The sequence below is a fragment of the Coffea arabica genome, chromosome 10e (assembly GCF_036785885.1).
Source record: "Coffea arabica cultivar ET-39 chromosome 10e, Coffea Arabica ET-39 HiFi, whole genome shotgun sequence".
In the NCBI taxonomy this organism is placed as follows: domain Eukaryota; kingdom Viridiplantae; phylum Streptophyta; class Magnoliopsida; order Gentianales; family Rubiaceae; genus Coffea; species Coffea arabica.
This window is the reverse complement of record NC_092328.1, coordinates 43,098,356-43,112,141: the sequence shown is the minus strand read 5'-3', so window position 1 is coordinate 43,112,141 and position 13,786 is coordinate 43,098,356. Positions and strand designations below refer to the sequence as shown.

The following is a 13,786-nucleotide window of genomic DNA, read 5'->3' as shown; positions in this document are numbered from 1 at the left end:
TTGCATGGAAGTAGTTAGGTAGATTCAATTAACGACTTGTACACTACGTGAATATATTTTATTCAATTATTGTGTATCACTTATCATTATTTCTTAGGAAAAAAATATTGAATGTCGCCTAACTTTTAAGTTCGTGTATTTTAATCCTCCAATTATAAATTGTATCATTTTACCATATGAACTTTTAAATGTATCATTTTCATCCTTCCCTTCTATTTATGCCATTAACCCTAGTGGCACCTCCTTCAAAACAAGTAGTATTTTGATTCTTCAGTTTATTTCTACCATTGTTCAATCATCCTCCACCCCTTAGAACTTTTTTTAACCTTAAAAGACTTCAATTGCTGTCGAACTTTTAGGTTTGTATTCTTTAACCCTCCAACTATCAATTGCATCCTTTTGCCATCTCAACTTTTAAATGTTTATTATTTTGATCCTGCCATTTATGTCTACCATTAACTCTTCAACCATTTTGTTGTACTACTTGTAATAGTTTCTAGAACTGGTGCTTGGAACTTGCTTCAACAAAGATATCATCTTTTTTACACAACATATGCAACAATCGAAAGATGGAAAATATGATTAAGTTTGTACAATAAGTGTTTAATGAGAATAAATTAAGAGGGGCTGTAAGTGTTAATTTTTTGTACGAGCCAATTAAATCATTTTGGATGAAATGTACCATCGTGACATTGTCTAAACTCATTTTACCTAAAGTCCAAGGCCTGATTAAGACAGATGATTCTTATAGTCCAAATACTAGAATCACCACAGTCCAAATTAGAATTCCAAATACTAGAATCACAACCAACATAAGAACAACATAAAAGCCATCCAAATTACACTCCAAATACTAGAACCAACCAAGAACAAGATAACAGTTCAGGTACAGTCTGGGAAAAAGTTAACAGAAAGTCCAAGATGCTCCAGTCAAAGCCTATCATCATCTTCATCATTATAAGCAGCCATGTCACTCTAAGATCAGCGTCTTGTTGCTATTTGTTCCTTTTCATTGTGATGTGGCATGCAGACTCGTGTGTGGCAAAGAATGATATCCACCTGAAAAAATGATCAAGGCCAGGCTGGAAATAATTAATTGACTCGAGAATCTGCAGCTTCTTTTGAATTCTTAAGGTTTTACACGGCCATTGCAGGCTAGCACTAGAACTAAGTAATTAGCCAATGGTGGCCCAACTTAATACGCAGAGGCAAGTTAGCAACGGAGTTAGTGGATTTGCATCGTTGTTGTTATTTATGCATGGCATGTATCACTATTACTAGTTATTTTATCTTCTTTGCCAAGGAGACTGTCATGTTACAATATCTTTAAAGGGGCAAAGTTTCAGAAGCATCCGATCAAGTTTTGACAAGAGAAATGCCGAATCATAGAGATAACAGAATGAAGTTTTTTTTTTTTTTGGTGCTGAGTTTTCATTTCATTTGACCATAATAAATAAATTACATTGAGAGGACCTTGTAGGAAAATTTGTTCTCCTTTCTTTACTTCATCCTTTGGGTAACAAGAGCACCCGATCTCACACATAGCCGTCTAGACAAATTATACATCCAGTTATTTTTATAAGTTTTAAGACTAACTTTAATTTCTTAAAATGGACAAAAGACTAGATTTAATTTCTTCATCCTTTGAGTTTTGTATTTTATGAGAGGCTTTTTCCTATTCTGTGTACTTAAGGCACAAGATAAGCACATGAAGAAAAGAGGAGGGCAGAATCCATTATAAAAATTTGATTTTATGCTATTTGGTATTTTTTTAAACTTTTTTTTCCTTTTTTTTTCTGGAGCTAATTTCAGCCGAATGATAACTCTTTTTAATGCGTGGTTTTTTAAAAAAAAAAAAAAAAAAAAAAATCTGGCGTAGGTCAGTTTTATATTGATGTCGTTAATTTTGTCTTTATTTCGGTTCCTCTTGGAGTTACTTTCCTACAATTCTTCAATTTTCTCTTCTTCAATTCAGTATGCTTGCTTACAGTTCAGCCAAGTTACTTTTCCTTTAATTTCCAGCCACTTTTCATATTTTAGTACTATCATTTTCCTATTTATGAAAGCCGAGTATTAATCTCCAATTTGCAAATTCCTTACTGCGATTCAATTTGGTTTTGTTTAGTTTATTCCTAATACCCATCTAGTAGTTTTATTTGCCTGGGTCGCTTTCAGAGCGCTTCATTGAGCTACCGCAGAAATCTTTGAGTCAGGTTCTTGGTATTTTTTTTTTAGGGAAAAATACCTTGGTGTCTTTTAAACTAGGGTAAAAAAAAAAAAAGTCCCATGTGGTAAACTTGTTACACAGATAAGCCCCTCGTGGTTTCAAAATATACAGCACGACACCCCGTATTTTGAACTAACTTGTAAAGGTGATGAAATCCGTTAAACTTAACGAAAATGGACGAAATGACCAAAATACCCTGATATAATTAAGCAAAAGACAGCTCAAAAAAATCATTTGTTTTATTTTCTAATAGAGAGAATTGAGGGTAAAGGGTAGAACAGGCATATTTGTTAAAAATTAGGTATAAAATTTTTTTTTTTAGGTTCCAATAAATCATTTCTGTTAGGTTTAACGGATTCCATCACCTTTACAATTTAGTTCAAAGTAGGGGTGTCGTGTTATATATTTTGAAACCACAGAGGATTTTTCTGTGTATTAAATTCATCACAGAGGACTTTTTTATATTTTACCCTTAAACTATTAAGAAGTTAAACTTTTGACTTTCCAACACTACTAAATGTATACTTCAAGCCTTCCAACTAATTAAAAGGTCTGCGCATAGTTCTTCCATCAACTAGAGTTGTTATGTGTAACAGAAATAGCAAGAGGGATAAACAAGAAGCGTTTTTATCCGCACAAGTTATGGGTTAGGGTAAGGTAAAATCATTTCGCTACTTGGTAAATGACAAGTCAATTTGAAAACTCTCCACTTCTTACACGAAGAAGATTTGAAAACCCAAAACCCTCAACGAGAAATTTCGGCTGTAGTTGCTTGAAGGACCGTAGATATCTGTAAGTGAAAGACATTGACCAATGTGCATGCATCGATAATGGATTAGAGAATCAGAAGAAGAAGGGATGATTTCATTGGACCATACACAGTGTACGATATGTCAATTTTGAAGCTCTTACAACTCTATGATTTTTCATTCATTTGTAGATATGTCTGGTGGGGTGGGAACAACTTGAAGTATAGTGTTCATTATGGGTGGTTTAGGGTGTTGGGTACAGATGGTCTCAATAGTGGTTGAAGATGGTCCTAATCATGGGGTTTTATTGTAAAAAAAAAAAAAAAAAAAAAAGTAATGTGGTCTTGACCTCTTTATGCCAATGGGCCATGGAGTAAGGTTTAAGATAACAGAGTGGATTTGTATATTATTAGTTGTTGACTAAAGTAGACATTATTTTAGTCGACAACATTAGAATCTAGTATGTATACATGGTTTTTAAATTGGATTACTTGCTGATTAACTAATGAAATAATAAATTATTTACTGATTATCATGTGCGTGCGCTTTTGTCCACATTCTGCTCTTTGACTAGCGTACATGATTTTTCACCAAGGAGTCTTTAAGTTCATTCTGCTGCTTATAATTAATTTTATAAACGCTAATTCTGTAATAACTCAAATGCTTTTTACAAGTTCTCTGATTATTTTTTGATGCCTTCATTGAGCTAAACCATCGTTTGCTGGAGTGTGGTTCATAATTACTACTATCATTGGTATGTTCAATATGGTTATGTAAATGTTCTACATTTAGATACCTTAAATGTAAGAGAGAATGTTACTTTGTGTCTTTTCTGATGGAATTCCTGAAACGTATATTGTATATTGTAGAATGTAAACTTGTTTATAATTCTGCAGAGAACAAGTCTGTATTTCAGGCAGAAACTTGTGTATGTGATTCATGTGTATGCATATATGTGTATGTTTTTCTATAAGCTAGTGCTCTTCTAAGACATGAATATTGAGTTGCTCATCCTCATGAGCATTGTGCATTAACCAATAAAGATTTGGTAATGCCTGGACACTGCAGCTGAACTCTTTGTCTTCTATCGAAGTGTTTCTCATGCTTTCATGAATTTCTTTTATGATTCTTCGATGAATTTACATGCAGCAAATTCGAATTTGATACCAGTGCACATTCTTTATTCCTTGCCACAGAGCCAATTGTAATTTGAAGCGGGTTCCCAGATTCTTCTTCAAACAAGACCAACTGGTTGCCTTTGGGTTGAAGAAAGGATCTTGGTATATGGTACCTAAAATATAAAATGTCAATCTCTGATTTTGCATGTAATTCTGTGTCAGAGATGGAGTAATAAAGATAGAGCCTTTTAGCTACTTTGAGTAGCATGTTTCGTAATCAAATTGGATCATTGTAAATGTTCAAAGCATTGAGAAATTCTCCAAAGTTAAAATGATTCAAGTATTTCAAGATTCATAATCCTAGCATGAGGATCTTAAGAACTGTTGAAAGTATATGTATAAAGCTTTCCTTGTTTGAATAAAAAACATTTTGGGTCAGGTTCCATACATTGCTAAGGTGCAATATAAAGCAGTTAAATTATTTTTTTGAAGATAAATTTGGACTCCATGATTTGCTTCATTGCAGTATTTCAGAGGCTTCTGCATTTATATGTGGTGGCAACATACCAGGTCTGTGAGGGAGAGCCATCAGCTGTGAGGAATGAGACCCAGTATCTACCTATACTCTGCCCATTGATCCATGCTTCACCTTTCCCCATGGAGCCAAGATTTAATGATAAGGGATCATCACCCTCAGGAGCATCAAACAGAACCTGTTGTTCCCAATCTAAATTAGTATCTTTCAAATCGTGTACAAGTCAAACTATATATGTTCTTTTCTCTCTTTTTCTTAGGAAGAAGGAGAAGGATTGGAAAGATTGCGTAGTATTTTATAGGCATGCAAGAAGATAACAAATAGTGCAGTGAAGGTTTGAATTTTTGGAAAATGGACATTGTATTACAGAATGATCTTATATTTGCAAGTGGGTTTAAAGACCAGCATTTGTTTCTTTCAGTTGCACGAAAATCATCTGCAAGGCTCAGTATCATCTGGTAAAGTCTTTAGCTCCTATGGACTTTTGGCACCATCTTTCTTTTCAGTGGATCATCAAAGAGGTTAGGCACTTTCTAGTTTCTACTGACTAAAGAACTAAGATTCGTTTTGTTTCAAAAAGTAGCACTTGACAGTTTTTCTTTGCCCAAAATTGAGAAAAAAAATACAATGACTAAGCTCCTGAACCGTTCATCATTACCTTGTACCATGTTAGTGGTTGAGGAGAAGCACCAAATTTGCTCCACTGAGCTGCACTTGATTCTTCCAGCCATCCCACCTTTAAGTTTCATAAGTATCGTTGGTTTAAATGCATTGTTCTGAGTATAACAGATAACTAGGTATGTTCTACTAGAACTCTTATATAGTGCAAGGGCATGTCCAAATAATGCACCTTTTGAGAAAACAATATTTGAAAAACTATTTGCAAAGCCAGCAAAAATATACAAAAATCATGTTGATGAACTTGGGAAATTGCAGCCTTGACTGTGTGTTCTATTTTACTTGTACTTTCTCTTAGCTAGTTTTACATATATATAAGAAAAACTGAAATTCATAGTGATGCTAATTTGAAGGCTTATGATTAACATCAACCTGATATCCCCAGGAAGAATTGCTAAGGTCCTTGGTCCCTTGTTTGTCTTCTATAGTAACTCTCTGCAATCCGAGAGCCCTGCGCTCAAGATATGCCCCTGAATCCTACACATCACTCAAGATAAGCAGAAACAGGAAGATGGTAGAGTCTTAGTAAGATATTGATGCCTTTGATTTAGGATTTTAATCCACTTACTCTAGTGCTGAACAGATTTCTCTTTCATTGATTCTCTCGAGAAGGTGTTGTAAAAAATTGTGGAGAGTAATTAAGGTATAGATTAATGAATTTAGAGACATCCTTCTGTATGAGTTACCTCACAATGGAACAACTAACTGAAGGGGAATAATGATATGCTATTTTGGCAAGACCTGGGATAGGGTTCATGAATTTTTTTAAGTTGACAAGTATAACAAGTTAAGATGTTGCTGTCAAGTACATAGCATGACAACTGCTTTTCTCGTTTAAGAAAAGAACTAGTTAAATTGGAAGAGTTATATGAGATATTACCGGTAATCCAACTGTTGCACTGAGTAAGGAGATATTGTTCAACCCTTGACTTAAATTGATAGTTCTTTCTAGTGTAAAAGATGGATTGTTATGAGTTCCATGTGCAGAACCTGAAGAAACATGAAAAGTAAGTCCAATGAGATACTTTGTAGCCTGAAAATTTTCCAGAAAGGCAAAAATGATTTTTACACAAGATATTGTCAATTCCCTGAAGAAGATGCAAATTGTCATTCTATATCAGTTTCAGTGTAAACAAGAACATAGCTTTTGTTGTTGAAGATCCATAGTCGAGAGGATGGCATGTAGTTTTACTTGTAGTTCATTGTTATTGTGAATGTGCTTTACAAACTCAGACCAATTGTTTTGAAGCCAATTTCTTGCCTTTGCTTGGTTCTTTCTGATATAATATTGCATAAGGGAAAAGCCTCTTGTTCGAATCAGTCATTTTAGCCTGATCTTGAATCAAAAGTGAAAACTTGATATAGATGATGTATAGATGGTGACTCTTACCTGCAGGAGCTCCATTTACAAATGCATGTAAAACATGTCCCAAAGAGTCTACACTGAGTACTGGCTGAGTTTCTGATGAATCAACACTGTCATTGCAGATGTTGTAGCTGTTAGTACATGAGAATTGAATTTGGCACTTGAACATTTTGGAAACTTTTCACTTGTATTCTATAGTTAATTGGAATTTTCTCTCACCATGCAAGTGTTAGGTAGCTTAGCTAATAGCTCTCATAAGGTGGAAGGAAGCACTTCTATTAAAGATGCAATAGACAGTGATGAAACACTGTTTTGATTGGATAAATTATTCACTAGACTTTGGAAGTATACACATTGGGCTTTCTGTTTAAAAGAGGTTGATCAGGACAAAAGATTACAAAATTTTCAGAAGATGGTGCATGTCACAGCTATGGTTTTGGAGCCCATGAAACTACTAGATTGCAAATCACATAAGTGCATGCCAAATGAGATTCTTATGCTCTTACAATCTGATATGCTTTTAGTTACCTGACAGTATACCAGAGGTAATCGGATCTGTCCTTTGTAGTATTCATGTGCTCTAACAATGAGTTTGACCTCAGTGTGGTCTCTTCAAATGTGGGAACAACTTCTTTGAATTCACTCCATTGGTCGGCTGAGTCAAACTTCAATTTTGGTAAAATCAATCTCTCGTTACATTGAGCGGTTACCTGTTCAAACTTTTTAAGTAAGACTAACATTCTGATGGTTCAATTTCAGGAAGATTTCCAATCATATATAATGGAAACATCTATTTGCATGAGAAAAGGACAAGAGATATTTTTAATTCTTGGTGATTGAATTGATATTTCCAACATTTCTTCTGCAGTTTAGCAAATTCAAGGAGTAGGTGGATGTGTCATGTACACCCTTTAGACCAAACATACGTTCATCAAGTTGGGCATGTTTTATTGAGCCTAGAAGTTTCTGAGATTTAAAGATGATGAAGATCAAAGCTCCAAAACTTGCCTTGGCGGTATTGAAGGCTACATTCTTGCAATCGGGTAAAATGCTGATTGATGTTGAAGGTAGTTCATAAGAAGAATTCTGAAATTGCACCACCACTGTTTTTGCATTGTCATTGTTCACAAGTAAAGCTGCACATTCTCCTGATTCTCCATTGTATATGTAGGCCTGGATCAATCAAGTTGATCAGTGTTGGGGTGTATTTTGCATTTGATGAATATTTTATAAATTGCTTTCACACGAGAGCTGAAAGGGATAACCAGGTACTCTCATAATAATTGCTTCAGAAAAAGCTCTATATGGCAAATGAGATGAGCAGCATCTGAAAGAAATGAAATTGCTAATCTTACTTCCTGCTGCTGACCCAATGCTGCTATAGTTGCTACTCCTGAGAGTATTGTATGTGAGCATAGCTTTATCGCTGCATGTAAATCCTTGAGATGACCCCATTTTGGTTGGCTTAGAAAACCTGTCATTATGCAATAAATTTTCCTTGTTATCTGGAATACTAACAACTATCGATTGAGATTGGATTGCCTACCATATTCATCAAGAGGAGCTTGATCATAATAACTTGTGATTATGTATGATGACGCTGTCCTGCCAAAATTGGTGCCTCCATGATACTGGAGCACAACCAACATAAACCTTTAGGAACTGCAGACTTCAATTGATTAGCAAAATGTTGAAATAATTGGACAAATGGAGGTAGATTCTACTTCATCATTGATAAAATAATATGGATTTTCGTGGTAAATCAGGTATAAAAGGTTTACATATACTGTCTCGAGATGGAATAGGCGGGAAGTCTTGTCAGAATGAATCTGTTTCTTACCATGTAGTAGTTTATAAAGCTTCCGTTCTTCCTTGCTATGAATAAAGCAACATTAAACGCGATGTCCTCTGCTGATCTTAAGGGGGTCTTGTCACCATAAACTTGATAGCTTCAAGCCAAAACAGAGAACACATTCTCAGAAACTCTTGTTAAAGTCTAACCTCTATGCATCTGTATGATGAGCCTTGTTGTTTGATAGCTTACAAACTTGTCCAGTTCTCTGTCCAGAGTGCTGGTTTGTTAGGCGAATTAGGCCCTACGAATGTCACTCCACATGTCCTTCCATTACACGCGTTTATCTGCAATAACCTAAAGGGTTAGTTCTCCATTCTGTAACACCAATAGAACTGCAACAATATCCCTGTTGGATCTCCAATGCTACTCAGTTAAATGGAGAACATATCCATTATCCATAAAAAAGTAGATTCTTATTTCAAGGGCTAAACATTAAATTTGTCGTTATAGGCTAACTAAGATTGGTATGTATGTGAAGAATTTCTTGACGATATCCAGTTACTTAATAACCTGTTGCTTGACATTAAGAAAAGAGAACTAGAAACGGTTACCACGGGATCGGGAGCATCATCTTGCTTGCACATTACCCATGGGACACCAGTTTGAAGTCCCACGGCCATGGCTGCTGCCCATCGAACATAAGGTGGACCTTTGTCTCCAAAAGATTTCTCCACATTTTGGTACTCGTTCTCAATCTGCAGTATTCAACTTCATCATTGCAACTTCAAATACATGGTGCTCTCTCAACTGTGATAATAATATATCAACCTGTTGAAGAATGATAGGCCCTCCTTGTGGAGCATATAGTCCTTCTGATTTGAACAAGCTGACAATTTTGGTTGTGAAGTTTTGCATATAAAACTGTCACAAAGGCAAATGAAAATGTGATTAACATTTACATTCTACTCTGACATATTGACGTTTCTTGTCTATCGGTTATTCAGGACTCTTGATCAACAATATTCTTACTGTGAAAAAGTATGCTAAATGGACCATTGAACATTACTTTAAAGTAACCAGTCTAAATTTGAGAAGCACTTCTGCAATCTGCAAATAGATCTCTCACTTGTGCTTGGTAAAACGTACGGAATGGGATTACCTTAAAGGGCTCATTATCAGATCGAAAAACGATTCCTGGAACATCATGCAACCAAAATGGAAGACCTCTGCAACATCAAATCATTTCAATTAGTGATCAGTGATTTAGGTGTAACTTCAGTACTAAACTTCTTTTTATTTTGCAACTTTAAACGCTTTGAATACCGATAATATGGTATTCCATATAAGTATACATATTTATTCTTGATAGTTTTCCCTTTCATATGTGGACCTAACACTAATTTAAACTGGACAGAAAGTTGGTTATGCAAATATGTTCTCTGATATTGCAGTTTCAGTAACTCCTTTTACCCATATGTCCATTCACTCTCAATGAAGGGTCCAATCCGAATGCATGCATAGAGACCTTGTGCTTGAATTTCCTTGATGAATCTCACTATATCAAGTCTCCCACTGAAATCATACTGAATGGTAAAGCAACTGATTATTATCCAAGCAGATAGTATGTGGTACATACAGTTCATTGATGGATAGGATACCTGTCCAGGTTGGGGCTCATGAAGGTTCCAAAACACATAGGATTCAATCACATCCAGTCCACCAAATTTGGCCTTTGATATTAAAGATGGCCACATCTGCTATCAAAATAATTTGTCATATATTGTTTTTTCATGGCCAAGTAATTAAATGCAGAATGGAGAAAAGATGAAAATTGAGAATAATGTTACACTGCAAATATTTTTAGAGAAGTATGATTAAGGTTAGATTCAGTAAATATATACGAACTCAGCATAGTTCATCAAACTGTTGAAATTGTTTGCAGAAAAGATTATTTGCTAATTAATTCATTGAATTAGATTAATAGATCATTATTTTAGAATTGGTTAATTATTGACACAGATTCCTAAATGAACTGGATCTGTCATGACATTTGCTTGATGGTGAATGATCTTGAATACACCATAAAAGGACAGAAAACTTCTCAAAGTTTGTCAGACAATTGTCACTACTGATTGGTGCTCATGAGATGTTCTCTTTTCTTGTCATTGTACAAAAGAAACAAAGAGAAAATTGATAACGCGAATAATAAGTTTATCCAAAAAAAAAGTTTATAATGATAATTGTGGGTTGGTATATATCCTTGACAAATGATAAGAGCTAAAAACACATTCAAGAAGACAAGAAATAGATCCAACTAGCACTGCTCCCTTGTGAATTTGCGAAGAGACCTTGGTGCGTACGTAAGACGTCAGAGGAACATGGTATAGGGGCAACATGTGACATGAAAACAGACAAAATTACATAGAAAACTTCGACCCGTGTGTATTGTAATTTTTTGGGAGTTTTCATATATAAATATATATATAGATACACAAAAAAAATATTTTTTAAAATGTGATATATGTAAGATAAAAAAGTAATTGAAAAATGTGATAAGAGATAATATCACAAAAAACCCATAAAATTTTTCTGTAAAAGATGCAATTCAAACAGGGATTCATATTTTAACGTGCATATGAATAATATAATGTAACATTTTTTTGAGTACTATATATTAGACGGGTTTGTCTATTGGGTACCTTGAGGGGACCAAATAAGAAATGAGCTCAGTGTTAGTTTCTTTTTAACAAAAAGATAAATTTGTTTTGTGAAAGTGTTGTAAATTTGGGGATAATTGATAATTTTAAAGGTTAAACGGTAGGTCCATCTTCCTTTTTTGAGGTCACCAAATAGAAAAAGACTATCGAATTAGAGTTGGTAAATCTTGCGTCAATGAAAAGTTATCCATCCTTTTGACACTCTATCCATGGTCTCTCACCAACCCTCTTTTGAGAAAATAAGGGTGCATTGTATAAATTAAAATATAAAATATGAAATATAAATACTTAAAATCTAAAAATTTGAATCCGTTAAAATTATTAAATTGTTAAGTTTAAAATCCCAACAATCGAGTATATTCTGCATTAAATAATAAGTAAGCAATTTATCACTAATTTTTTAGAATATGTTCAACCCAAACAATTTAGGACCACTTAATTAATTAAGACAATCTATTTTTGGTTATCAAACACGCTTGAGTACATTAAAATTCATGAATCAACAATGACAATTATCACACGCAGTTAACATCTCACACAGGAATTGCATTCGATTGGGAAGATGGTTCACCACAATGTAATGAAACAACATCATCAATTAACACACTGTTCACGTATTTTTGACCTTTGCATTCCAAATCAATTTATAAGGCAGAGATTGATTGAGGAGAGCTAGTAGACATGGAATTGGGTAGGTGAAAACTAAAATCCCAAATAAACCACATCCAGGCTTTTGTTGGCAAAACCACATGGCTCAGACTTGGAAAATAAGACTGTACAAAACACATTTTGTGCGTAATTTTACCCCCAAATTAATTAGTTCAACTAAACTCATATAAAAGAAATCAAAAGAGGCATATGATAACTTTTTTGAGGTTAACATGTACAAAAATAATCACTATTTTAGCACGTATCAAAGTGTGACAAAATTTATGAGGTTAACATGTCACGAAAATAATTACTATTTTTAATCTTTCTGGAAAGTTTTCTTGGCCACATGAATCATGGTAACCGTACAGACTTGGACTCATGACCAAGCTATCTACCCATTGCACCCCATAAGACTTGTATAACATACTTAAATCTGTTAGTCACATTTAAGAAAATTCTGCCTCCCATCCCAACTTATTAACCTATTATCAGTTACTTGAAACTAGCATCAAATTAAGTGAGTACTCATGAAACAGAATTTGGTGTTGTAAGAACGTTAATGCTGTTCTATATATACCATCATCTTCTTGTAGCAATCTAAGCAAATACTTCCCTAAATGTAATGGCTAAAATGTCTATTAGCGTCCCTATCTTGTGTACAGGATTTGGCCCCAAAAAAATGACCAAAGGCCTAAATTTTGAAGAATCGAAACAAAAACAATGAGCTCCAAATTCAAAATGTTGCTTTCTCCCTTCACCCCAAAAATAAACCAAGAATTATTAACCTCAACAGATGGATTTCTTTAAAACCAAGAACTTACCTACCGCAGAAAGCTGTATAAAGTTGTTGAACAAACTGCATGAGTTCCAATCCAGCACTAATTTATCACTTTCTAACACACACACAAAGATACAGGACATGGAGAGATTTGAGAGAGAACATACATCAGGGGTGCTTCGAGGGTAATGAATTGAACCAGAAAACAGAAGTTTTCTTTGCCCATCAATTATCAGTGATCTTCCATCATAAGTGACTTCTGCTCCATGACCAGCCCTTGCCACCAAAATCACTACTAAGCAGAAACAGCTTAACCTGCAAAATGCATCCATCTCCTCCAATGGCCGAAAAATGGTGTCCCCTACTTTGCATGCAGTGATATATATATATTGTCAAGAATGCTAGTTATCTATAGAGGTAATGATAAGGCATTCCAGTTTCCTAAGACCCAAGAAGGAGAATGCTTTTCTGTCCTATTTATAAGATTTTCTGTTCTGTCACTCTTTCTGATGTCTGTATCTATAAACTTCGGAATATGACGCTTGGAAGCCAAGTTAGGCAAAATCTTTATTATAATTATGCTGAAAGCTAGATTTGATGCTACAAAATATGCACAGATTTGGCATGAAATATGCCATAAAAATAGCAGCAAATTTGTCTTTTTCTTGAAAACTAAAATAATAGGTTCATCTAACTAGCTAGCGTCCAATATCCACCGCTAAGTAAAAATTTTTTGAAAAGAGAAAGTTAAATAAAAAAATTATCTACATGCCATAGAGGACAATATATAAATGGGCAAAATATACTTTAACCCCTGTAGTTTAGCATTTTTTCACATAATACCCTTATGGTTTCAAAAACTATACATAATCCCTTTATGGTTTGGATTAAAGTGTCAAAATGACGGAATTTGTATTGCATAATGGAGTCAACTAAAATATCAAAAGCACCCATATATAAAGTTGAAAATTATTTGTTAATCAAGGAGGGTTATATATATATTTTAAAAATCATAAGGGGATTATATGGTAAAACACTAAACTAGAAGGAGGTTATATGGTAAAACATAAAATCATACAAGATTAAAATGTCATGCATATTATGTTTATATATTGGTCATTTCAACCATTTTAGTTTTTAAACAAGAGTAATATCGACATTTTCATGAGTTC

General features: G+C 34.3%; 1 protein-coding gene across 1 annotated transcript; it reads right to left on the bottom strand.

The window, feature by feature from the left end:
* Positions 1-3,832: 3,832 nt before the first annotated feature.
* On the bottom strand, positions 3,833-13,103 carry LOC113710894 (beta-galactosidase 16). Its single transcript, XM_027233958.2, has 18 exons — positions 12,782-13,103; positions 10,127-10,222; positions 9,939-10,051; positions 9,628-9,694; positions 9,297-9,389; positions 9,080-9,223; positions 8,718-8,812; positions 8,514-8,622; positions 8,220-8,304; positions 8,029-8,147; positions 7,682-7,846; positions 7,202-7,383; positions 6,698-6,783; positions 6,188-6,297; positions 5,680-5,784; positions 5,288-5,365; positions 4,662-4,807; positions 3,833-4,267 (listed from the first exon to the last, which is right to left on the bottom strand). Exons 1-18 carry the CDS (start codon positions 12,944-12,946, stop codon positions 4,084-4,086), a joined length of 2,142 nt encoding a protein of 713 aa, XP_027089759.1. The 5' UTR covers positions 12,947-13,103; the 3' UTR covers positions 3,833-4,083.
* Between the last annotated feature and the right edge of the window lie 683 nt (positions 13,104-13,786).